General features: G+C 48.3%; 1 protein-coding gene across 4 annotated transcripts in view; it reads right to left on the reverse strand.

The window, feature by feature from the left end:
- The window catches only part of AGPAT4 (1-acylglycerol-3-phosphate O-acyltransferase 4), a 135896-nt gene that overhangs the window by 57494 nt on the left and 51383 nt on the right, over nucleotides 1-27019 (reverse strand). For 3 of the 4 annotated variants that reach the window (XM_005211099.4, NM_001015537.1, XM_005211101.5), the window contains 1 exon segment: nucleotides 25427-25690. In XM_005211099.4, coding sequence (XP_005211156.1) covers nucleotides 25427-25690 — 264 coding nt within the window. 4 annotated transcript variants of the gene reach the window in all.

The following is a 27019-nucleotide window of genomic DNA, read 5'->3' on the forward strand; positions in this document are numbered from 1 at the left end:
ACATTTTGCATTATCTTTCTGAAAATGTGGAGTTCATTTTAAACAAGCCTTAAATTTAAGAAAATGGCATCCAGTTAGTCTGCATGGAAGTTTCAACCACTTCATTTTCAAAATGTTCTTCAGTTGCTCCAGTGCCTTTTTTTGGATTTTGTTTTGCCTATTTTGTTGGATTTAATAATGAATACCTCCAATTTAGTATTCATGCAACCAATTTTATAACCAGCTCCAGCCTTGAAGGTAAATACTCCAGTTATTACTAATCCCCCCCACCAAGTCTCCCTTTCCTTCTATATTTACCCGGAAGCCACAGACAATTATCTGGAAACTGCACTCAGCCTTCATTACCTCATTTTCTCATGATTAAGTTTAACTCTCCCAAATTTTACAAATGCTAATTAAATCTTAAAAAGCAAACAAAACGTCAATCAAGACTGATCTACAGTTGTTTGTCATCAGCAGCTGTTAAAAAAAAAAAGTGTTTTCTCAAACTCAAAAAATGTAGATGCTTTGGTGTCAAGCATAGTAGATATATGCTATGATGCGGCTGACGAAAGAGACAGGAATTTTTCCCCCCCAGAATTAAATGTGTATTTGCAGTGAATCCAAGCTTCATCCCTTTATCCCCACTGTACTACCCTGTAACTATGCTGCTGCTGCTGCTAAGTCGCTTCAGTCATGTCCGACTCTGTGCGACCCCATAGACGGCAGCCCACCAGGCTCCCCCGTCCCTGCTCTCCCTGTAACTATGAGAGTCAGCTAAAAGAATAATTTCAGTTACAGCTAGTTCACAATCACCCCCAAATCTGAAAGATAACCAAGCTTAAAAATAAACCTGCTGTGAACGCCTACGTAACACTGTTGATTAAAGAGCCCTGGGGAGAAACCAAAGATGGCTCAGGCCTCAGCCTCACGGCTGGAGACTGGGCAGGGGGACCTGATGGTCCATCTACGGGCACTCGATGTTGCAAAGAAATGCCAGCTTGCCCAGGACGAAACAGACAAATGACTCACTGCCATGACTGACCCCAAAACACATCCCTTCCACCCCTTGTCCCTCCCGCCTCCCTTCCAGGCCGCCCCACCACACACAGTAGGCATGTCCAGCCCCCTGGCCGCAGGGTCCCAGACAAGCTGCTCTCCAGGCTCAGCTGGGGAACAGAGGCCATGGACAGATGGCCAGCACTAAGCCCAAGTTTCCTTTCACCTCCATCTCCCGATGCTGAGGCTTGAGCAGTCTTTTTCTGTGTTGACTCTGGGCAATAACTCAGGCAATATGAAGGGTGACCCAGAGGGACACTTTAAGGTTAAAAGTCTGTAAGAGCAACACTCTCTGGAGAGAGAGTGCAGAGGCTCCGAAGCACATCTCAACTGAAAATGAATCCAGCTACTTCTATAAGGATGAGACGGTTGGATGGCATCACTGACTCACATCACAACTCCTGAGCAAACTCCAGGAGATGGTGATACACAGGGAAGCCTGGCATGCTGCAGTCCATGAGGTCGCAAAGAGTTGGACATGACTGCGTGACTGAACAGCACCACCGCTCTGATCCCCATTAGCAAAGAAAGGCCCAAGTGGGGGACCATTTTCAGGCCTTAACGAGGCATCTCCCTCAATTCCTCTACCTGCTGGGTGGTGTCAGAGATGACTGGCTGGGGAGCTGGAACTTTCACCACCCTCCAGTGGGAACCAGTCCCCCTGCCTCGGACATAACAAGGCACCCCTTCAGGGTGGTATTAGTGGAAGCCTGCAGGGAGCCCAGGTGCCCACTCTGCCCAGCAATGAGGAGGCACCCTCCACCCATCCAGGGTGTCCATGGAGATGCGGTAGGGAACACGTCCTTCCACCCCTGCCAGGCAGTAAGCAAGGCAATAATGCCTCCTCGCACTAACTCCGTGTCAGAGAAAGCCTGCTGAAATAGGCTGAAATGATATCCAGAATCTCAAACCATAAGGCCCCAAATATCCAGGATACAATGGAAACACTGTACAAGCAAGAGCCAGGGAAGTCTCAACCTTAATGAGAAAAGACAGTTGACACAGACCCACACTGAGACTGGTGTGTTTGAACTGTGGTGTTGGAGAAGACTCTTGACAGTCCCTTGGACTGCAAGGAGATCCAACCAGTTAATCCTAAAAGAAATCAGTTCCAAATATTCATTGCAAGGACTGATGCTGAAGCTGAAACGCCAATACTTCGGCCACCTGATGCTAAGAACTGACTCATTGGAAAAGACCCTGATGCTGGGAAAGATTGAAGGCAGGAAGAGAAGGGGACGACAGAGGATGAGATAGTTGGATGGCATCACCGACTCAATGGGCATGAGACTGAGCAAGCTCCAGAAGTTGGTGATGGACAGGGAGGCCTGGCGTGCTGCAGTCCATGGAGTCGCAAAGAGTCAGAAGTAACTGAGGAACTGAACTGAACTGAACTAGACACTGAGACAACACAGACGTTGGAATTATCTAACAGGAATTTTAAAGAGGCCATCATAGAAATGCTTCAACAGCAATTAAGAACACACTTGAAGTAAAGGAAGAGTAGAAAGTCTTGGCAAATAAACAGAAGATACAAAGTAGAGCCAGATGGCAATTTTGGAACTGAAAAAGCAAAAACTAAGGGAAGAAACACAACTGATGGACTCAAAAGAGGAAAGAATCAGTGAACTTGAAGAACAGAAAAAATTAGCCAATCTGAATAACAAAGAAAAGAGGCTGAAAGGGTAGAGCAAGATAGTCCTTCTGGTTACTTGATGGGCTATTCCAAGGAATCCCATGGTTCCTAAAAAGTATAACGCTATTATCCAGGTATTATTTCCAATACAGATGTGAATTTAAGAGTCTTACATTTTCTCCTGTGAAAAACAGTGGGCACGCAATCAGCAATTCTACAAACCCTCTGGAAGTAAATTTGCTAAAACCTCTTTTGCTGCCCTTGAAAGTAGCAATGGAATCAGTCACTGAAAAGATAAGAGCACCTCTTATCTAGTGCACTGGTTTGTACCCTCCTGTCCTCTGGTGAGCACCAGGGCCTCTCCCCTCCCCCAACAATGAAGCAAGTCTGAGGGAAACAAACCTCCCAGGTCACAACATGATGGGTGTCCAGGCCTTTTTGGGGTACCAGCTGTCATTCAGGGCACCAAGTTATGCTGTGAGATACTATAAAGCTGAGCCGTGAGATGCTTGCATGGCTGCACGCTCAGCTCAGTTCAATTCAGTCTCTCAGTCGTGTCCAACTCTTCACAGTGCCATGGACTGTGGGCACGCAAGGCTCCTCTGTCCATGGAATTTTCCAGGCAAGAACACTGGAGTAGGGTGCCATTTCCCACTCCAAGAGATCTTCCCAACCCAGGGATCGAACCCATGTCTCTGCATTGGCAGGCAGACTCTTTACCACTGTGCCATCTGGAAACCCCATAAAGCTGGGTAACCATGCTGCTGCTAAGTCGCTTCAGTCATGTCTGACTCTGTGCAACCCCATAGACAGCAGCCCATGAGGCTCCCCCATCCCTGGGATTCTCCAGGCAAGAACACTGGAGTGGATTGCCATTTCCTTCTCCAATGCATGAAAGTGAAAAGTGAAAGTGAAGTCGCTCAGCCGTGTCCGAGTCTAAGGACCCCATGGACTGCAGCCTACCAGGCTCCTCCGTCCATGGGATTTTCCAGGCAAGAGTACTGGAGTGGGGTGCCATTGCCTTCTCTGAGGGTAACCATATTTGATAAAACAAATCACAATGGATTCATTCTTTCAACAAATATTTATTCGTGCTGCTGGATGTCAAGCACTGTTCTATACAGCAGGGATATGGATGGGACCTAGGGACAGAAAGATCTGAAATACGCTCAAATTCTGGTGGCGTCGGGGCAGGGAGGGATGGAGAGAAATGATGATGAACAATCGAAATAATGAATTAGTTCAGTACAAAGTGACATTCCTCTGCTTACAAAAAAAAAAAAAAGGTGGTTTAGCGTAAAGGGAATGCAGATGGGAGTCAGGGTCGATGGGGCAAGAGATGGAAAAAATCCCAGGGAACGAGAGTGGTGACCCACTGGCAGAGCGGGGGAAGTGTGAGAAGGGCTTCAGGGCACGGTGGTGAACTCGTGGGCCACACCCCTCCGGGAGCGGGCAAACAGCCTGCAGCCTGAGTGGGAGCTCAGGACTAAGACACATGGATTCAGAGTCCTCCAGGCAGGGCCTCGAGGATCCGTATCCTTCGTGTTCTTAGAAGAGGCAGAACCACGAGAACTGAGGGACCGCCGTTTCTGAGGCTTTCTTACCCTCCCCCAGTCGCAACCCTGCTGGCCTTGCTCAAAGTGAGGCTGGGTTGGGTTCTAATTCTAGTAGGAAGGACACTGTCAGTCAGTTTAAAGAAGGTTTTTCTGAAAATCAACTTTACATTTCAGTCTTTTTAAAATATGAAATTAACTACCAAGAAAAGCACTGTAGTACTAAAAAGGGAAGCTATGTGATGTTCAGATAGGTCTCGAGAGATGTTTCTACGGGGAATTAGCCCCCAACAGGTGTTTGTATGCCTGTCTCTGCAATGTTAGCCATGTTCCCTTTTTATTCCCACCTTAAAGTCCTTTGTTCTTTTTTCCTTATTTTTTACTTGAAGTAGAGTTGATTTACAATGCTGTGTTAGTTTCTGGTGTACAGCAAAAGTGATTCAGTTATTATTATCATTCATATATATTCTTTTTCATCCTCTTTTCCACTATTAAGATACTGAATACAGTTGCCTGTGCTGTACAGTAGAATCTTGTTGTTTGTTTTATACACAGTAGTGTGTATCTGCTCTTTCCAAACTCCTGATTTATCCCTCCCCCTTCCTTCCTCTCTGATAAACAGAAACCTGTTTTCTATGTCTGTGCATCTGTTTCTGTTTTGTAAATTAGTTCATTTGTAGTACTTTTTAGATTCCACATACAAGTGATATCATAAGGTATTTGTCTTTCTCTTTCTGACTTACTTTACTTAATGTGCTAATCTCTGGGTTCGTCCATGTTGCTACAAATGGCATTATTTAATTTAAAGTCCTTTGTTCTTAACAGCTCAATGCAACACATACATACACATTCCAGATGATATTAACATCTGCAGATCTGCAGGCTTTTCGCCCCCACAACACTCAAAATTTAAGGCAGAATCCAATAAGGAATAAACAACTCCTATCTCTGGAGGTCAAATCTGCATTCACCTCAAAACAACAATAACAACAACCAAAAAAAAAAATGGGCTTGCAATGGTCAACTTGATTGAAAAAGTAACCATCATTCAGATTTTCAAGATTCATAGGTACAGAAAAAAATTTAGAAGAAATAGAAAATAAGACGTGCTCGAAAGAAAACTATTGAGCACTGATGGATTTAAATAAAGAATCTTTCCCAACTATTTACATTAGGCACAAAAATAATCTTAATTCCATCAATTCACAATTGGTAACATTCAAACAGAAGCCTGGATGAAATGCTAGCTGCCCAACAGGAAAGAACCGCGAACAATAAGATGGAGCCGTGTAATCAGAACCACCGCTGTGAATGGAAGCAAAGAGGGTGAGTTCATGCTGGAAGAAATCCCTGCAACTATCACCATGACCTTGGGGGTCAGTTCTTGGAAAAACACATCACATCCAGCAAGGAAGACTGGCTCTGCCAAGGAAGTAGAAATGCAAACCAAAGAGGAAAAGCTGGGTCACCCATGAATCAGCCTGAAATCTGGTGATAGCATGAGAAAGACTTCTCATCAGAAGTGGAAACCTGACTCGGGAAATGGGTCTCCTCCTCCAGGGGACAGATAGATGCAGCGGGAAATCCCAGAGCCTGGCTCGAAGGTGATAACACAGACCCTTCCTCTCCTGCTGGAACTGATCGCCGCGCTCACATCAATTTCTCCAACAGCCTGTGATACAGGGTGTGCCACGGGGCTGCATTAAAGGCTTTTGTGAGCACTCCCTTGTGAGGAAAGTGCTGCCCAGCCACTAGAAAGAGTTTTTGCAAATTTAACTATAAACTATGTTTATGACCGTGACAAAGGCAGGAAGAGGAGGAGGTTTCTGCTGTCTGCTGTTCCTCATCTTGACAGCCTGCACCCAACGTCACACAGTGAGGCGCTGGGGCCAGAACAGGGGCCTCTGAAGGCACTGGCCAGGTGAGACTGAGAACAAGGCTTTGAACTAGATAGGGCACGAGGGCACTGGGGCATCTGAGCGATCCTGCAGAGGCAGAAACCAATCCCAGCCTCCCGTCTGCCTGAGCTGAGCTGAATTTGGGGGTAAGTCACTTCTTTGGTCTACTCTGTGCTTCCCTATCTGTGCGTTGGAAGAAGTCCACTGGCATCACTTCTGGACTCGCAGGAGCTGCCAAGGGCATGTTTAGTCCTCAGGGCCAGCAGTGATGTGCCTGGCGCCTGCACTCTGCCATCAGCATCCCTCCTGGGGTAGTGCCTGCGAGAAGAACAATGTTTCAAAGCGTCCTGTGCTGTGCTTCCGGGGAGAAAAGTATGCCCTTGCCACCTCCCAAGCCTATTCTGCCAGCTTTCCTTAGACAGAGCTGAGGAAAAGGCAACAGGACCTGTACTTCCCTGATGGCCCAGTGTTTCAGAACCTGCCTTCCAATGCAGGGGACTCCAGTCTGGTCCCTGGTCGAGAAACTAAGATCCCAAGTGCCACAGGGCAAAGAAGCCCTTGGGCCACAACCAGAGAAGCCCTCGTGCCTCAGTGAAGACCCAGCGCAGCCAAAACACAGGCAGCAGACCTGCCAGGGCAGTTTTGTAAAAGAGTCCACACACAGCTCAGAGAAGCGACCCGCTCCAGTACTCTTGCCTGGAAAATCCCATGGGTGGAAGGAGCCTGGTGGGCTGCCGTCTATGGGGTCGCACAGAGTCAGACACGACTGAAGCGACTTAGCAGCAGCAGCCGCACACAGCTTGATGCCAACAAGTGTTTCCTTAGTAAGATTATAACCATCCTCTTTATATAATATTTTAAATACTGATTTAAATCTCCCAAAGGGAAGATCTAGAGGCTCCTCATTTCTACAGACCTAAGCAACAATTGTAACACTCATTATTAGCTGAGTCCTGTGAAGAAGTTGGCTTAAAGCTCAGCATTCAGAAAACTAAGATCATGGCATCTGGTCCCATCACTTCATGGAAAATAGATGGGAAAACAGTGGAAACAGTGGCTGACTTTATTTTTCTGGGCTCCAAAATCACTGCAGATGGTGACTCCAGCCATGAAATTAAAAGACGCTTACTCCTTGGAAGGAAAGTTATGACCAACCTAGACAGCACATTAGAAAGCAGAGACATGACTTTGTCAACAAAGGTCTAGTCAAGGCTCTGGTTTTTCAGTGTCATGTATGGACGTGAGAGTTGGACTATAAGAAAGCTGAGCACCGAAGAACTGATGCTTTTGAACTGTGGCGTTGGAGAAGACTCTTGAGAGTCCCTTGGACTGCAAGGAGATCCAACCAGTCCATCCTAAAGGAGACCAGTCCTGGGTGTTCATTGGAAGGACTGATGCTGAAGCTGCAACTCCAATATTTTGGCCACCTGATGCGAAGAGCTGACTCATTTGAAAAGACCGTGATGCTGAGAAAGATTGAGGGCAGGAGGAGAAGGGGACGACAGAGGATGAGATGGTTAAATGGCATCACCAACTCAATGGACATGAATTTGGGTGGACTCCGGGAGATGGTGATGGACAGGGAGGCCTGGCGTGCTGCGGTTCATGGGATGGCAAGGAATCAGACACGACTGAGCGACTGAACTGAACTGAACTGTCCTGAAACACAATGGCACCCTAGTGGGAGAGGGACGGTGTGAGTGGCAACAGGAAGGAGGCATGTGGTGGGAGTTCGGGTCACACGGGGCGCGGGCAGTGCTGACTGTCACCTGGCCACCGGGACGGGTCCATGTGGGCAGCACGGCCCCTGGCCGGAGCGCAGCCAGCACGGGCTGGACCAGAGGTTTCTGGCTCTTTGATCCTCTTCCAGGGCTGAGCCATGTCTCGCAAAAGACCTTCATGTCCCGAACTGAGTAGCCGTCCCTTCCAATTACTTCCTCCAGATAATTAGGATGCTTACAAACATGTGACTACAACTTCTTTGAACAGATTAAATTCCCGTTTCTCCCACTAGAGGCAGGACGAGCGAGAGAAATTAGGGAGGAAACCCAGCACTCGCATCCGCCTGGCTCCACCCTGGGCCTGGATGCGGTCTGGAGGGTGGCAGGAAGCTTTCATCACAGGTCTCCACCTCAGCCCTCCCCCAGCACACCCTCCATCTGACACCCGAGACAGTTCTGCAAGCACACGCAAGCAGCGGAATGCCCCTGAATTCAATTCCGTCAGCAATTATGGAGCACCTTCTGTTGAGCACGGCCCAGGCGTTGTGCTCGCGGGGCTGGGTGCACAGGGATGAGGGGCCCCAGCTTCTGACCTCAGGTACCGGTGCCCCCACGTCTCTCCTTAGCTGCACTTCCCACCCCCAGCTCCATGCCTCCTGACTTCCAGGTGCCAGGACCACATGCTCCTCGGGGACTTAATCCCTGTGCGTTCACATCACCGGCCCTGTGTCTACTAGTTCTTTCTGCTTGTCAGCTTCCCCCCTCCCTCCTCCCAGCCCTCCTCCCCTCCCCTCCCTCCTCCCTCCTCCCTCCTCCCAGCCCTCCTCCCCCCCTCCTTTCCCTTCTCCCTTTCCCCCTCCCTCCTCCCTTCCCTCCTCCCCTCTTCCCTGCCCTCTCTCCCTCTCCCCTTCCCTCCTCCCTCTCTCTTTTCCTCCTTCCTCCCTTTATTTCTCCTAAATATACTCTGCCCATCTTTCATGACTGAAATGCCATGAATCAGGCCGGAGCTGTGAGACACCCAAAAGGAAACTGACAAGGAACTGATGACGGGAAAGCCTAAAGTCAAGGAAAGCACGCCGTGAGAACAGCACCTTCAGCAGGTGGAGGACAGGATCCAACCCAGCCAGCGCTAGGGAGTCGGGGAGGAGGTGAAGACTCAGGTGGAATCCCGGAGGAACAGCATCTTAAAAAAGACAGCTGAGGGACCAGACGCTGTCTGAGCATCTCTGGAGTTTTCATGAGTACAGCCCAGTACAAGGGAGGGGAGGGTGGTATGAAGGCCACTTCACTCGCAGATGAAACAGCCGGAGGATACACGGAGGTGGCTGAGAGCTGTCTGCCCCAGGGCAGGAGACTGGGGCCCCAGTGCCCCGCCTCCACTCAGCTTTCCTCCCAGGCCCTGACAGCACTGCCCTGGCTCCCGCGATCTGCTCATTTGCGCCCAGCCCTGCCCACACCCCCAGCGTGGAATCACAGCTCTTTCTCCAACAGAGGCAGCACCAACATTGTTTCTGGTCCAGATGCGTCCCAGTCTCCTTTGTCAGACTATGAAGGAGCCTTGTCAGATCTGCAGTGACGTGAACCCTCCGAAGCCTCGCAAGATCGGCTTTAGTTCAATGTCATCTTTTGTTAGTCTTCTGAAACCCCCACTGTCGACAGGCCATGGAGCAAGAGAGAAGACAGTAGGTCTGAGCCAGAACACAGAACAGCCTTCCATTTCTGGGGGCAGAGGAAGGTTGACACCCTTCATAGAAGGATGAACATAGAAAAGTTTTACCTGTGGACATAGATTTAACTTGCTTTTGTCTACTCCATCCAAGCTGAAGTGCATATGGAGTGGTTCAGTTCAGTTCAGTCGCACAGTCGTGTCTGACTCTTTGTGACCCCATGGACTGCAGCATGCCAGGCTTCCCTGTCCATCACCAACTCCCGGAGTTTACTCAAACTCATGTCCGTTGAGTCGGTGATGCCATCCAACCATCTCATCCTCTGTCATCCCCTTCTCCTCCTGCCTTCAATTTTTCCCAGCATCAGGGTCTTTTCAAATGAGTCAGCTCTTCGTGTCAGGTGGCCAAAGTATTGGAGTTTCAGCTTCAACATCAGTCCTTCCAATGAATACCCAGGACTGATCTCCTTCAGAATAGACTGGTTGGATCTCCTTGCAGTCCAAGGGGCTCTCAAGCGTCTTCTCCAACACCACAGTTCAAAAACATCAATTCTTCGGTGCTCAGCTTTCTTTGTAGTCCAACTCTCACATCCATACATGACTACTGGAAAAATCATAGCCTTGACTAGACAGACCTTTGTCCACAAAGTCATGTCTCTGCTTTTGAATATGCTGTCTAGGTTGGTCATAACTTTCCTTCCAAGGAGTAAGCGTCTTTTAATTTCATGGCTGCAATTACCATCTGCAGTGATTTTGGAGCCCCCAAAAATAAAGTCAGCCACTGTTTCCACTGTCTCCCCAAACCCACAGGCTAAGGCAGTGATCTTCAAATAATTTTGATCATTTAAGTTGAAAAATTAAACAGGCACCATTAGCATATACAAATTTTATACACATAAAATTTTGCTTTGTATAATTTATAAAATATATGCAATTTTTAAATCTTATCCATATATACTACTGTTGCTGTTGTTTAGTCGCTAAGTTGTGTCCAACTCTTTTGTGACCCCATGGACTGTAGCCCGCTAGGTTCCTCTGTCCATGGGATTCTCCAGGCAAGAATACTGGAATGGGTTGCCATTTCTTCTTCCAGGGAATCTCCTTGACCCAGGGATGGAACCCACTTATCTCCTGCACTGCAGGCAGATTCCTTACCACTGAGCCACATGGGAAGCCCTATATCTATGATAAATGGAATATAAATTAGAAGCTCTAAGGTTTTCTTTCTATAATCTATGGCTTGTTTTCCCCCCGGGGAATACCCAGCCCACTTTGAAGAACACACCCAACTGTCTTATCGAGTTACAAGACACCAAAGTCAAACTTACAACCTAATTTGAAAGCCGTAACCCAAGTCACAAGTGAAATTTAATGCTTGCAAAAACAAACGGGCACCTTGGCTGAGAATTAATTTATTTATAAACCACTTCAACAGCTCAGACACCTTGCTCCAAGGCAAGCATCTGCTCATACAACTCAGTATCACAGTTGTATTCTTAAATCTGCTGTTTCTTTAACACGTCTTAACATGTCTATTTGAAGTTGTGAGTGATTAAGCTTTCTATTTAAAATACCAGGTCATTTTTTTGTAGGAACAATCACACATACACCCTGCACTGTGAGTAAAACGTATATATTTACGTGTGTGCACAAATATGGGGCTTCCCAGGTGGTGTAGTGGCAAGGAATCCACCTGCCAAGGCAGGAGATGCAGGAGACTCTGGTCCCAACCCTGGGTTGAGAAGATCCCCTGGAGAAGGAAACGGCAACCCACTCCATATTCTTGCCTTGGGAAATTCCATGAACAGAGTGTGGCAGGCTACAGTCCATGGGGTTACCAAAGAGTTGGACACGCCTGAGTGAGCACACACGCACACACACACATATTGAAGATGCAGAAATGGATTGTTACTCATAATAAATGCTACAGCATAGTTACATTACTCTATTTTAAAAATCCAGGGCCCTTATCTATCACATCTCCTTTCAGTGGATCAATTGCATGAGACCGGCTGTATATTCACTATGCTTCCAATTGCCAGGTGTATCAACTACTTAGCTGCGATATTTATCGATGAATTGATCTGATAACACACTGATGTAATCATCAGTTCTCAAGGGCAGTATTTTTTCCCCTATGCAGACAAAGAAGTGTTGGCACAAAAGGCTAATTTTATAACAAGCTTTGTGCGGGAAAGGGGAGCAAAGTAAATGTCCCATTCTAGATAGAATCTTTCCACTAGGAATCAGGCTGGAGTGTAACACTGATTAGGAAGAAAAGACATTGGATCTGAACGAAGCTAGGAAGACAGCTTTCTGGATGCTTCCGAATGAAAGACACAGGCGTGTGCAAGCCACCGGAACAGACTTCCTGGGTCAGATGACTTCATTCCTGTTACTTGTTTGCGCAAAGCAGGGAGAGGAAGAAAAGATTTGTTGTTCCTTTAATGGCCAGAGAGGCTGTTACTAGGACAGACCTGAGCATTGCTTTACAGACTGGCTTCCACACTTGATCCATTCGCCTCAGAGAACTCCCTCCAAGTTCGAAGGAGGGTTTCATTCTGGTTCTCCCAGGCAGACTGCTTTGGGGATTGGCCAAAGCAGTTCTGGACTTCAGAGTACTCAGAGAGATAAATGTAAACACCAGTTAAAAATACAAGGAAAACAGGGGGAAAGAAACCCAGCAAGACTTCATCTCCATCATCAAAGCTCCTCTGCACGGGCCAGCCCGGCTGCACACAGTCGCCAGCTCCACTTCACTCACGGACTTTAAGAAGCAGGAAGGAGGGCTTCTGTGGCTTGGCACTTAAACACAAACAAGGCCTTCAGTCTGTGTAAGCTCTCATTCCCTGTACTGCCAGTGAAACAACTGGGAGTGGGGGAAGCCAGGTGAGGTGGGAGGAGAGGGAAATAAACAGCACCAGCTCTGCCAGTGCCAGAGAACGGCCTTCACTTGGCACTTCACACGCACAGTGAGAGGGAAAAAGACCTGGATCACAGAGTGACGGTGTTCTGGGACTGCTATAAAGTACCCCAAAAGTGTTAGTTACTCACCCGTGTCCGACTCTGTGCGACCCCGTGGACTGTAACCCGCCAGGCTCCTCTGTCCATGGGATTCTGCAGGCAAGAATACTGGAGTGGGTTGCCATTCCCTTCTCCAGGGGATCTTCCCCACCCAGGGATCAAGCCCAGGTCTCCCACATTGCAGGCAGATTCTTTACCAACTGAGCCATCAGGGAAGCTCTAAAGTTCCCCAAACTGGGGCCTTAAAACAAGAAATACATCGGGTTTTAATCCACCAGAATTTCTGTTCTTAAACACTTGGTGTGGCCAGGGCTGCCTCCCTGGAGGCTTTGGGGCACCTGCTCTCCTGGCTTCCGGTCTCCATGTTTTCACACCGTCCTCCTCTGGGCCTGTTGCCTCTGCATCTATTTGGGGTTGTTATTCAGTCGCTCAGTCATGTCCGACTCTTTGCAACCCTATGGACTGCATCATGCCAGGCCTCTCCGTCCTTCACCATCTCCCAGAGCTTGCTCAAACTCATGTCCATTGAGTCCGTGATGCCATCCAACCATCTCATCCTCTGCTGTCCCCTTCTCCTCTTGCCTTCAACCTTTCCCAGCATCAGGGTCTCTTCCAGTGAGTTGGCTCTTCATAACTGGTGGCCCAAGTATTGGAGCTTCAGCTTCAACATCAGTCCTTCCAGTGAATATTCAGGGTCGATTTCCTTTAGGATGGACTGGTTTGATCTGCTTTCATGATCTCCCCTTTTACAGACACTGCCCTTAGCCGTAAAGTACTGGGGCCCACCCGCAGGACCGCATCTCAATTTGACGATGAGTGAAGACTCAGCTTCTGAATAAAGCCCTATTGACAGGCGCAGAGTAAGAACATATACATCTTCTGGTGCGGGGCAGGGGTGGGGGGGACCCTGGGGACCCAGGGACGCAGCTCTGGGCACTTTCTCTCGCCTCCACTGTCCTTGGTCACTGCGGCGATGAGAGTCGAATATGCTCTAGGCAGGCCCTGAAGGCGAGGCCTGAACATCGCATCACTCCTGGGCCCAGGAATGGGGAGCCCCCGCCAGCACACAGGAGGCTTTCTCACAAACACACACACAGTGCATGAAAGGCCCACTTTATATTTCCCTTTTCTAACCCCTTTCCTAGCTAATTCTTTCTGTTGTCTGGGCTTTTATTTTGTTTGGGTCTTTTTTTTCCCCCAGTTAATAAATACTTGGTATAAAGGCAATTAAGAAAACTCATCTCTAATTCTGATGCCTTAAAGCAGCACTCCGATCAACTTACTTACAGTCTGTATTTATGAAATTGGTATTACACGGCACCATTTTGCCTCATGCTATTTTTACGTAATATTATACTTAGGGTGCAACATGGTTCAAGGAAATAATGACCCACCTGGGTATCTTCCTATAAAAGATTATGTGTGAACAGATCTTTAAAAAAAAAAAAAAATTAACAGTTTCTCAAGGCACATTTCAAACAGAGCTGCTCAGGGCAAGACAAAAATAAACCTTGAAGGAAACGGATGGTTTACACGGCTTGGAATTTCCGGAGATGGCTCTGTGGGTGCGTCCATGGACCAAGCCCGAGGTGGACCAGCCACGCTGGGCGCCACTGGACACCACTGTCCTCCAGGCCATGGGTGGAGGACACCCAGCTCCCGCCTCCTGACTCAGCAAGGTCGTGATGACACGTGGTAGGTCCTGCAGCTGAACAAACCAGCTCCCTGAACAAACCGGTGCAGATAAACCAGTACCACACCTGGCGATGCTGGAATATGCTTTTTCCTCAGCTCAGACGACCTTTCCCCTTCTTGCCGACATATCACACCTCCTGCTCATTCAGTAACTCCTGGTAGGATGCTGCTTCCATGGACCAGCCTCCATCCCTCCCCAGGATGGACTTGCTCCACGTTCCCTGCGTACGTCTAGCCTGGCCTCAGTCTGGCTCCTCTGCAGTGGCTGGCTCACATGCTTTCCCCAATAGCCTGGACCTCTCCGAAGGCAGCGGCTACATCCCCTTCACCTCTGAGCTCCAGGTGCTGGCCCAGGGTCAGGCCCCCAGGATGAACCCAAATGCACGCTTCTTAAGGAAGTGACAGACACCCTGCACAGCCCCCTGGGGCTGCGACAGGGCGTGGACATGCGCAGGGCTGATCCGAACAGATGTCTGCTTCACACCAACCGTGGGTGATAAAATAAAAACTCTTACGCACACTGTCTTCTTCATTTTTCAAAATATAGGAGAAAAATGGGACTTCCCTGGTGGTCCACTGGTTAAGAATGTGCCTGCCAAGGCAGGGAACTTGGGTTCGATCTTTGGTCTGGAGAGATTCCACATGCTGTGGGGCAGCTAACCCAGGCACCACCACTGCTGAAGCCCACGGGCTCCAGAGCCCTTGCTCAGCAGCTACAGAAGCCGGAGCACTGCGGCTGGGGAGTAGCCCCCGCCCACCGCAACTAGAGAAAGACCCAAAGATACATTTTTAAAAAGGTAGGAGGAGAATGGATTTGGGAATCTCAGCTCTCCGACTTCCTGTGCTACCTTTGACAAGTCACCTGACCTCTCTGAGCCTCAGACAACTGATCCATGAAATGCCCTCTCTCTGCTTAGTCGCTCAGTCATGTCCGACTCTTTGTGACCCCCATGGACTGTAGCCCGCCAGGCTCTTCTGTCCATGGGATTCTCCAGGCAAGAATACTGGAGTGCGTTGGCATGAAACTATCAGGGCTTCCCTGATAGTTTAGCTGGTAAAGAATCTGCCTGCAATGCGGCAGACCTGGGTTCAATCCCTGGGTTGGGAAGATCCCCTGGAGAAGGGAAAGGCTACCCACTCCAGTATTCTTGGGCTTCCCTTGTGGCTCAGTTGGTAAAGAATCTGCCCACAATGCGGGAGACCTTGGTTCAATCCCTGGGTTGGGAAGATCCCCTGGAGAAGGGAAAGGCTACCCACTCAAGTATGCTGACCTGGAGAATTCCATGGACTGTATAGTTCACGGGGTCGCAAAGAGTCAACACGACTGAATGACTTTCACTTGGCATGAAATGGGAGACTGCCTATTCAGGGTGGTTATGTGTTTAAACAAGGTAAGGACATGAAAGGTCTCGCGTGAGGCCTAACACGTACCGCACGCCACAGACTGCAGGGATTACACGGATCAGCAATGGCAATAGCTGCGTGCCGTGACTTCACAATCGCTGCCGCCCTGTGGAACGCCGCCTACTACACCAGTGGACACGTGGTCTCGGCTCCAGAGCCTGGCTCCTACACCACCAGGCGGTGCTGGGCGGTGCTGCAGAGAGAAGTTTGCGCTCAGATGGCCCCAGTCTCAGCTCCTCCAACTTCCTGTGTGGCGCTGGTCAAGCTGCTTAACCTCTCTGTGCCCAGTACTCAAAACAGCAGTTAGAATGGCAAATGCCTGCTAAGGATTAGCTGGCTGGAAGTCTACGGAATAAAGCAGCAGAATTGAGAAGCCTGACCCCGCTTAGCTTATACACACTCTGATTCTCTTCTTTTTCTCCTACCTATCATTCTGGTGCCATTTAAGTGCAGACACGCGCGCTCTTTGACTCTATAACACACTGTAAATAAGATCTACCTCAAGTCCATTTCTGGGTTGCTTCTGCTACTTCCGTTCAGAATGCTGAGTTGCTAACCAGGTATGGTTTTTCCTTCATTTGGTTGGTTGGTTGGTTGCCGTGCTACATGAAAAGCCTCAAAGTGAGGACAAGAGAAAACAAGGTTCATTTTGCCCAAACATGGGGCAAACAGGATGGTTTGGGTCTGTTACTCACAATGACTTAGCCAAGGTGCCCTTGCAGGAAATGATTATGAGACTTCCAGAAAGCAGACCGCAAGCTCCCTGGGGGCGGGCTCGTAGCTGTCTTTCTCACCACCAGGTGCCTAGTACCCAACACAGCGCCCGGCACACACCAGGCACTCAGTGCTTGCTGAATGAATCACCAGGAAACCACTTAGAGCAAGATCTCTGCCGCTTGACGCGGTGGCGTCTTATTTCAGTTATGGAGGCCGCTGCCAAGGCCTGGGGTCTCCAGGGAGATACACACACACCCCTGGGCTCTTCATCAGCCCCGAGGGCACGGACTAGACAGCGTCTGTAGAAGCTGCCGAACCTCCCAGGCCCGGCCGTCAGAGCTGTAACCCCAGACGAAGCGGAGCTTGCTTGTGAGAGTCGTAAGGGCATGGAGACCGACACACGGCGGGAGCAGGATATGGTACGAGCACAGGAGACAGAGTGAGATGAGCAAAGGACTGTCCCGGGAGAGGAATCCGGGTGCCCTCTGCTCGGTCCAGGGAGAGCCCTTCACCTCTGGGTCAGAACCACAGAAGCACCAGGAGTCCATGATTCGGCAGAATCAGCGACGGGAAGGGTCAGGACCAAGGCTCTGGGGCCAACCTAGCAAAGACCTTTCCCGACATCTTGCGGGTGATAAACTATTGCTCCAAGGGAAAGAGCCAAACCTGCTCCGGACCGGAAAGAGTGAAGAATCCGCTTGGACGAAAATAAGCAAGGCAGTCCTGCCATTCATCAGGCTGGGAAGAGACACGGAGCAAGCCAGCTGCCAAGTGAACGGCTCGTGTTGTTTCTCCCAAGGTCACCGTGGAAAATGCCACAGCACCCCCTCTTTGCTGGATCACCTTTTATCAAAGACACTCCGGTCTGGCCCTGTTCTTTCATGCAAAATGGGAGGGCACCCAATTGCGGCCCCCGCCTCATGACACACACAGGAATGTGTCTAAGCCCGGCTTCTCCTGGCCCTACTCAGAAATAGAAACCTCAGGAGGGCTGATCCTGCTTCCCTTAGACAGCCCCCGACTCTGCCCCAGGATCTCCAGCCACGCTCCTACCCCACCCTGACCCCAGGATCCACCGTGATGCTATAAATACCCAGTGGGTCAAAGGGGAGGACCACTTCCCCAGGGCCTGCTCCCAGGGATCCACGTGCCTCTGAGAAACCTCCTACCAAAAGGATCAGTAACAACTCCCGTCTAGAGGAAATCCAGGGACAGACCTTGGGGGGCTCCTGGGCGTGTTCGCTCATCTGGAGCACCTCCTTCCTGTCCTGCCCCTCCCCCTCCCCTCCCCCTCCCATCCAGGGCTCCTGGCCCTGGTCCCTCTGCCCCCTAACAGCTGCTGTCTCCCGGCTACACCCCCACCAACTCATCTCAAAGCAAGGAAACGAATACGTGCCCAAGAATCTGGAACTCAAACCAAGACATTTAAAAAAAACAATTCTTATCCTGATTCAGGAGGGGCTGTGGTAGGAGGCAGGTTCTTCAATTCCAGTGAGAGACAAACGAAAGGAAAACAGCAAAGTTCACGCTATGGGTGACGGCCTCATATTAAAGCGAACCTGGCCAGGTACTTGCCTGGTGGCCCTGTGGTTAAGACTCCACACTCACAATGCAGATGGCACAGGTTCGACCCCTGGTTTGGGGAGCTAATCCCATATGCCAAACAGTTTGGCCTAAAACCAGCAAACTTTTTAAAAAAAGAAAGGCTTCCTTGGTGGCTCGGTGGTAAAGAATCTGCCTGTCAATGGAGGAGACACGGGTTTGATCCCTGGTTCAGGAAGATCCCACATGCTGCAGAGCGACTGAGCCCACGTGCCACAGTTATTGATCTGGGGCTCGAAAGCCTGTGAATTGCATCTAAGAGCTTGAGCTCCGCGACAAGAGAAGCCCCCTCGATGAGAAGCCCTCCACCACAACGAGACGGCAGCCCCTGCTCAGCGCAACCAGAGAAGAGCCCACGTGGTAACGAAGACCCAGAACAGCCAAAAATAAATAAATTAAATTACTTTTAACGAGAAAAAAACAAAGCACACCAGACCAGCTCCAGGGACCAGCCTGGCACCCAGGAGAATCAGACTGATCGTATGGCCAAAGTTGTTGTAGGGAGTGGGGGGAGTTGCTCCAAGAACCCGAGGTTCATCACCCCACAAGAGAGATGTCACCCTAAAAGTGGGACAGGGGAGCATCTTCAGTGAAGCCTGGTTCCCCCCGGGGCTCAGGGGAGGGTGCCTATCCATCTGAGACACTGAGCCCCACCCTCGGGTCACAGCTGGGTGTTATTGTTAACAGCAGGAAGACTGACATCTGTTTCAAGCAAGGAACTGTGAGCGGTGTTGTAGTTGGAGAAATAGAGCTTGCTTCTCTCATGCTCAGCCACCGTCTGCTGCAAATCAAGCAGCCGATAACCTTCAAGGAGCAGGGGGTGGGAATGCAGAAGGGAGGTGCTAAGAAGAGAAGTAACTATCTTCCCAAGTGCAAAAAGAAAAAACAAACAAACAAACTCTTTATTAGAAAAATACTGGAATTTGGTCAATTCCACTCCCTCCCCTTAATTCAAATGTAGTTCATTTTTTGAAGGTACCCAACCAAGTAAACTGCCATAATGAGAAGAAAGATGATAGCCTTACCTGTCCCCCCACCACCCTCCCCTCTGCAATTCTCCTTCCCTCCGCAGACACAAATTTCAGTTTTCATCCTAAACGGATGTGCGTTACATAGCTCACGAAGCACTTTCGAACGTAGCATGTCATTCTGTTTCTTTGCCCAGCCACTGTGATCCATCCTGCTGCCCTATGCTGAACTCAGAGCGTTTGTGGGGCTCGCCCAAGGTGACAGCCTATAAGCAGGAGGGCAGGATGTTCTTGTTTCATCTCTGCACCCCAGATCCTGACCCCTCCTCAGCGTCACCAGCCCTTGGCCGTCAGAGGCACCCAGTGGATCCATGCATCGGATGGCTGTGGAATCCGGGAGCATCACGCTCCAGAAAAAGTAAGAGACAGGCTCAAGGCACAGAGGAGGGGAGCTACAGCATGGGATTTGGAAACCAGGCACCAGGGCTGGTGTGTGGGTGGGGTGTGGTGTCTCAATGGCAGTTCTGTGTCTCCAGCCCTTCGTGGAACATTAAGGTCAGCTGTCATCCTCCACTCTCCCTGCCCCCACCCCCCCCCCACCCCACTTTTAAAACCTCTGCCATTAATAGGTTCTCCTAATTCTTCTCTGCTTTTTTTGAAACACACAGAGTCAGGGAGAAGGAAAGCGAGCCAGCTGGTCTTGGCCACCTTTCCCTAGAGACTAAAGGGCACATCCTGGACAAGGGAAGGTAATATACAATTCTGTGTGGCAGCCCACTTCTTGTAACTTCCTGCCCTCTCCTCACCTTGCAGAGATCGGCTCCATACCCCACTCCCAACCCCCACCATTCAGCATGCTGCTGCTGCTGCTGCTGCTGCTAAGTCGCTTCAGTCGTGTCGCACTCTGTGCGACCCCAGAGATGGCAGCCATTTCCTTCTCCAATGCATGAAAGTGAAAAGTGAAAGTGAAGTCGCTCAGTCATGTCTGACTCTTAGCGACCCCATGGACTACAGCCTACCAGGCTCCTCCGTCCATGGGATTTTCCAGGCAAGAGTACTGGAGTGGGGTGCCATCGCCTAAGCCAGTCTATCTCAGCCTCTCAGGCTTAGGGGCCTACAAAGCTAGGCGAAAAGGAACTGCAACAGCCCTCCCAAAGCAGCCATCCAAGTCAAACAAACTCTGAAACTGTTGCTCCTCGTGGCAGCCCTGGCCACTAGTCTAAGGTCCTCTGCCTGTGTGTCATGATGGAAACCGACTCTGTTTGTCATTTACATCAGTGGCCTTTCGCATGCCACGGCTGGTGACTTCTTGGGACTCACCTAGTGTGCCACCAAGCTGTTGATAAACATTAAAAAAAAATAAAGACGCATACAGACACAGCTGCATTAGTAAAAAGCGAGCAGGCAATGGAGGGGTCTCGAATGTCTAGGAAATGATTTATCTGCTGTTTTTCTTTAAGAAGTCAGCTGCGAGAATGGTGAATGCAGCTGATTTTCTAAGCTTTAGAGTGGTTCGCTAAACCCCATGAAGAGTTTTTGTCTTAACCTGGAGAGGAGGAGAGTGACAGCAGAGAGGGTCTGATCACCTCTATTCTGCGCTGTTCAATAGCCCACGAATGACAGCCTCTGATGAGGCTTTCCAAACAGGCTGTCTCTTACACGTCTTTGGTTGTTGCTGCAAAACACTCCAAGGATCTATCAACTATAGAGGACAAGTTCAGAGAGAGAACAGCTTTATTTCTAAGACATGCTGGGATACCAGGAATGGAGATGCTGGAGAAGACGGGGGGCTGGGGGCAGATTCCTCACCATAGTGAGTGCCCACAGCCAAACCCAGGAGGCATCACCCTCTCCAACTGCTACCACATTCTCCTTTCCCAAAAGCTAGACCTGCTCCTCCAGAGAGATGCCCTCCGTCCCTTTTCAGGTGACTGCTGCATCTGCTCAATCCAAACCCGTGGAAGCTCTCCTCTGGGACAGCGGGCAAACAGCATGGGGGGGACATCCCGGGATGGGAGGGACCTGGCCGTGTACTTCTGACCCTGCTGTGAAATTGGACTGCTGGCCATTCACGACACCCTGGATGGAGAAACACCAGTGGTCTTGGATGGATCCGTTTCATATGGAATCATGCTAAACAATTATTTGTCATGTTGAGAATCCACCTTGCTTTCTGAATGTGCTCCCCATCTTAATCTCCATCAGAAGATCTCACGTGTTACATCTAAGACCCCCCCCAGCACAGCCAAACACATAAATTAAATAAATAATAAATATTTAATAGAGAATATTGACTTGGCATGTCTCCACTGCCTCCCAAAAGCAAAACAGACTCTTAGGAACTCTCGTTCCAAAGCCTATCTCTTATTTCTCAACTCCAAATGAAAATTCATTGCTTAAGCATCCACCTGAGATTTCAACAGAGGTCACAAGAATGCAAATACACGATTCCCAGTTGCAAACCGACAGATTTTGGAATCTCTGTAGGTGTGTGCAAGTCATATAAATGCAGGCTTCGATGAAAAGTGCAATTAACATTGTTTGTTAAACAAGTTTTGTTAAATAGACACTTAAGTGGAAAAAGACATTTAAAATTATAAAGTAAATCTGAAGCAATTATCTCCTTGATTAGGCAAACTCCTTTCTCTGCCAACAGTTACAAGTCAGCATCTGACCTCTCCTGCTGCCTCTGTCCTGCCTGAAAGGCTGTTCCCTCTTCTGTACCATGGTAGGTGCTTCAATACTATAAACAGTATCACAGTGAAATGCATGACTAACAAATTTGCATGACTGCACTGAGTGGGTGGCTGCAACCAACGGCCATAGACAGGAGGATTAAAGATACACTTTTTGCAACTGTAACTTTATGATCTTATGAACATGCTCAAGACATTTATGTAAAATATTCCAACCCAAGACACAGCAGCTCTAGCACGCAGGCCACATTAGAAATAGTGGCAGACATATCTGCCAGTTCTGAGTCAGTGCAACATTACAAATGAGGATGTAGCTGTTATTCTTTTTCTCATAAGATCGTATCTTGAAGTTTCAGAAATAGCTCATTGAATCAGTAGTAATCCATCTGGACAACTGTATGCAGCTTGTATTATTTTGATGCAAATTAAAATCTGATTGCTTCATTGAAACGTTTCCAAAGCAATATCCATAATTTTGAAATTCTTGGCATAATCAAAGGTAGCTGAGATTTTTTTAATTGCTTCATTTGAAAAAGTTCATTTAAAAAATATATATTCACAATCATATGTGTAATCAGAATGCTGATACACACAGCATTCTGTGCTACTGAGAACAGGTATAGATTTCTGGTCAATCAACACCAAACTCATCTCTAGACATGCCCGGATTCACTTTGTATTATTTTCATTTTTGAAATTCTGGCCAGTTGAATTATAGTCTAGTATAATCACACACACACATACACATGCACAGAGACATGAATGTAAATAAAACTGGAGAAATCCGAATAAAGTTGGTGGACTGTGTCAATGTCAGTTTTCTTATTGGCATGTTACACATTAAACGTGCAAGACATCAACATCGGGGGAAACTGGCTGAAGGGTGTATGGGGTCTATCTGTATTGTTTCTTACAATCATATGTGCACCAATTATCTCAAAAAGTTAAAGAAAAGAACCAAGAAGGACAAACAATATATTATACCAGCATTTAGTCTTAAAAAGTATGTGTCCAGTTCACTTCAGTCCCATTCAGTCGCTCAATCGTGTCCAACACTTGGTGACCCCATGGACCGCAGCACGCCAGGCCTCCCTGTCCATCACTAACTCCAGGAGTTTACCCAAATTCATGCCCATCGAGTCGGTGATGCCATCCAACCATTTCATCCTCAGTCGTCCCCTTCTCCTGCCCTCAATCTTTCCCAGCATCAGGGTCTTTTCTAATGAGTCAGCTCTTCCCATCAGGTGGTCAAAGTATTGGAGTTTCAGCTTCAACATCAGTCCTACCAATGAACACCCAGGACTGATCTCCTTTAGGATGGACTGGTTGGATCTCCTTGCAGTCCAAGGGACTCTCAAGAGTCTTCTCCAACACCACAGTTCAAAAGCATCAATTCTTCAGCGCTCAGCTTTCTCTATAGTCCAACTCTCACATCCATACATGACCACAGGAAAAACCATAGCCTTGACTAGACGGACCTTTGTTGCCAAAGTAATGTCTCTGCTCTTTAATATGCTGTCTAGGTAAGTCATAACTTCCCTTCCAAGGAGCAAGAGTCTTTTAATTTCATGGCTGCAATCACCATCTGCAGTGATTTTGGAGCCCCCCAAAATAAAGTCTGACACTGTTTCCACTGTCTCCCCATCTATTTGCCATGAAGTGATGGGACCAGATGCCATGATCTTAGTTTTCTGAATGTTGAGCTTTAAGCCAACTTTTTTACTCTCCTCTTTTACTCTCATCAAGAGGCTGTTTAGTTCTTCTTCACTTTCTGCCGTAAGGGTGGTGTCATCTGCATATCTGAGGTTATTGATATTTCTCCTGGCAATCTTGATTCCAGCCTGTGCTTCTTCCAGCCCAGTGTTTCTCATGATGTACTCTGCATAGAAGTTAAATAAGCAGGGTGAAAATATACAACCTTGATGTACTCCTTTCCCTATTTGGAACCAGGCTGTTGCTCCATGTCCAGTTCTAACTGTTGCTTCCTGACCTGTATAGAGATTTCTCAAGAGGCAGGTCAGGTTGTCTGGTATTCCCATCTCTTTCAGAATTTTCCACAGTTTATTGTGATCCACACAGTCAAAGACTTTGGTATAGTCAATAAAGCAGAAATAGATGTTTTCCTAGAACTCTCTTGCTTTTTTGATGATCCAGCAGATGTTGGCAATTTGATCTCTGGTTCCCCTGCCTTTTCTAAAACTGGTTTGAACATCCGGAAGTTCATGGTTCATGTATTGCTGAAGCCTGGCTTGGAGAATTTTGAGCATTACTTTACTAGTGTGTGAGATGAGTGCAATTGTGCAGTAGTTTGAGCATTCTTTGGCATTGCCTTTCTTAGGGATTGAAATGAAAACTGACCTTTTCCAGTCCTGTGGCCACTGCTGAATTTTCCAAATTTGCTGGCATACTGAGTGCAGCAATTTCACAGCTTCATCTTTTAGGATTTGAAATAGCTCAACTGGAATTCCATCACCTCCACTAGCTTTGTTTATAGTGATGCTTCCTAAGGCCCACTTGACTTCGCATTTCAGGATGTTTGGCTCTAGGTGAGTGATCACACCATCATGATTATCTGAATCATGAAGATCTTCTGTGTATTCTTGCCACCTCTTCTTAATATCTTCTTCTGTTAGGTGCATATCATTTCTGTCCTTTATTGAGCCCATCTTTGCATGAAATGTTCCCTTGGTATCTCTAATTTTCTTAAAGAGATCTCTAGTCTTTCCCATCCTGTTGTTTTCCTCTATTTCTTTGCATTGATCACTGAGGAAGTCTTTCTTATCTCTTCTTGCTATTCTTTGGAACTCTGCATTCAAATGGGTATATCTTTCCTTTTCTCCTTTGCTTTTCACTTCTCTTCTTTTCACAGCTATTTGTAAGGCCTCCTCAGACAACCATTTTGCCTTTTTGCATTTCTTTTCCATGGGGATGGTCTTGATCCCTGTCTCCTGTACAATGTCACGAACCTCCGTTCATAGTTCATCAGGCACTCTGTCTATCAGATCTAGTCCCTTAAATCTATTTCTCACTTCCACTGTATAATCGTAAGGGATTTGTTTTAGGTCATACCTGAATGGTCTAGTGGTTTTTCCCTACTTTCTTCAATTTAAGTCTGAATTTGGCAATAAGGAGTTCATGATCTGAGCTACGTGTATGTCTTATGTATCTATACACATACAGACCCACCTGCTTACATGTGCAATTGTAAGAGCCATACATACGTCTTTCCTTATAGAAATAACATATATATACACACATATATGCTATTTCTGTAAGGATAACTAAGAAATCACTGACAGTAACTCATTGGAAAAGACCCTGAGGCTGGGAAAGATTGAGGGCAGGAGGAGAAGGAGATGACAGAGGATGAGATGGTTGGACAGTATCATCGACTCAACTGACATGAATTTGAGCGAACTCCGGGAAATGGTGACCGACAGGGAAGCCTGGCGTGCTGCAGTCCACGGGGTCGCACAGAGTCGGACACGACTGAGCGACTGAACAACAACAAATGATTGTTTCCGAGGAGGAAACCTAAAGAAACAGAGATGGAATGTTTATTCGCTTTTCCTAGGATCGCCTCCGTGTCTGTTGAATTTTGGCATTTGGCAGTGCTGTTGGCATTACTCATTTAAAAAATAGCTTGAGAATGAGGACAAAAATAGACATCTTGCATTTTGTCAAAAACGCAAACAAACAGAAACAAACAAACAACATATCTAAGCATATACTGCAAGCCTAGTAACCTACATAGGAAGTCCTAACAGTAACGCCCATGCAAACAGAGAGCAGAAGGGAAGCCTCTTACGGCTGGAGACGCAGTAGGACAGCCGGCAGTTGATCTTCCGGAAGAGCTGCTTGTTCACTGGCCAGAGAAGGAGCGTGCAGAGTTGAATGGTGTTGATGATGAGCCCCGAGACAATGAAGACGTAGCAGAAGATGAGGTGGCAGAGGAAGTGAGACTTCAGCAAGGCGACGAGGTCCATTCCGGGGTCGTGCTCCTCGCCCAGACAGCGAACACCCACCGCAGAACACGGCCAGCGGGGCGGGAGGCTGGGACTCAGGAATTCGCCTGAAACACACACCGAGGTCAAACGTTAGAAAAAACATTACTGCGCTCTTAGAGGCAGGGGGGAAAAACACTCAGAAGACTAATACACTCTCAAGATTACACTGTACAGGCGTGGATTTCTTTTTTATTTTGCAAACATTTATATAGTGCTTCCTTTACTTCGGGCACAGTTTCAACCCTTTAAAAGAATATTGTTGTTGTTATTGTTAAGTCGCTCAGTCGTGTCCGACTCTTTGAGATCCCATGGACTGCAGCCCACCAGGCTTCCCTGTCTATCACCAACTCCTGGAGTTTGCTCAAATTCAGGTCCATTGATTCGGTGATGCTATCCAACCATCTCATTCTCTGTCATCCCCTTTTCCTCCTGCCTTCAATCCTTCCCAGCATCAGTCTTAAAAAGAATAGTTCTCTGATCGTCCTAACACATGTTAGGCAGGTACCATTGTTACAGAGAAGGAAATGAGGTCCAGGGAGGTTAAGCAACAGCGCCCATCACCACGGAGAACCTGAGGACCAGAGTCTGCATCTCCAGGACTTCCTGCCCGCCTGAATACTGCCCCCCAAGGACTCCCCTTCCCTCCACTCCTCATCTCCAGATCTCAGCCAAACATCCCTTCTTCTGGTGAGACCTGCCTGCACGCACGCCTGCCCTGGGGAGAGTGGGGGCCACTCCTGGGGTCGTGCTGGGGGTGGGGGTGGGGCGGGTGGCACCCCCTGAAGTTACGGTGTTACTAGTTCAACTGTTGGCCTTCTGACCCTGGACTGTCCCTTCTCCGGGGCACACAACTATTCTGAAGGTCGTCACCGTCTCTCCAGCCCTTGGAGCAGTCACTGGGCAGAACTGAAGCTTAATTTTAAAAATACATCTAGGGACGTCTCTGGCGATCCATGGGGCTTCCCTGATAGCTCAGTTGGTAAAGAATCCGCCTGCAATGCAGGAGACTCCAGTTCGATTCCTGGTCGGGAAGATCCGCTGGAGAAGGGATAGGCTACCCACTCCAATAATCTTGGGCTTCCCTGGTGGCTCAGCTGGTAAAGAATACACCTGCAAGGCGGAGACCTGGCTTAGATCCCTGGGAGGGAAGATCCCCTGGAGAAGGGAAAGGCTACCCACTCCGGTATTCTGGCCTGGAGAATTCCATGGACTGTATAGTCCATGGGGTCGCAGAGAGTTGGACACGACTGAGTGACTTTAACTTTCAGTGGTGGTCCATTGGTTAAGACTCTGAGCTTCCACTGTAGGGGGAGCAGGGTAGATCCCTGGTCAGGGAATTAAGATCCCTTATGCCAAACAGCCAAAAAAAAAAGGAAAAAAGAAAAATAATTTCT

Source organism: Bos taurus, chromosome 9 (genome assembly GCF_002263795.3).
Source record: "Bos taurus isolate L1 Dominette 01449 registration number 42190680 breed Hereford chromosome 9, ARS-UCD2.0, whole genome shotgun sequence".
Lineage (NCBI taxonomy): Eukaryota > Metazoa > Chordata > Mammalia > Artiodactyla > Bovidae > Bos > Bos taurus.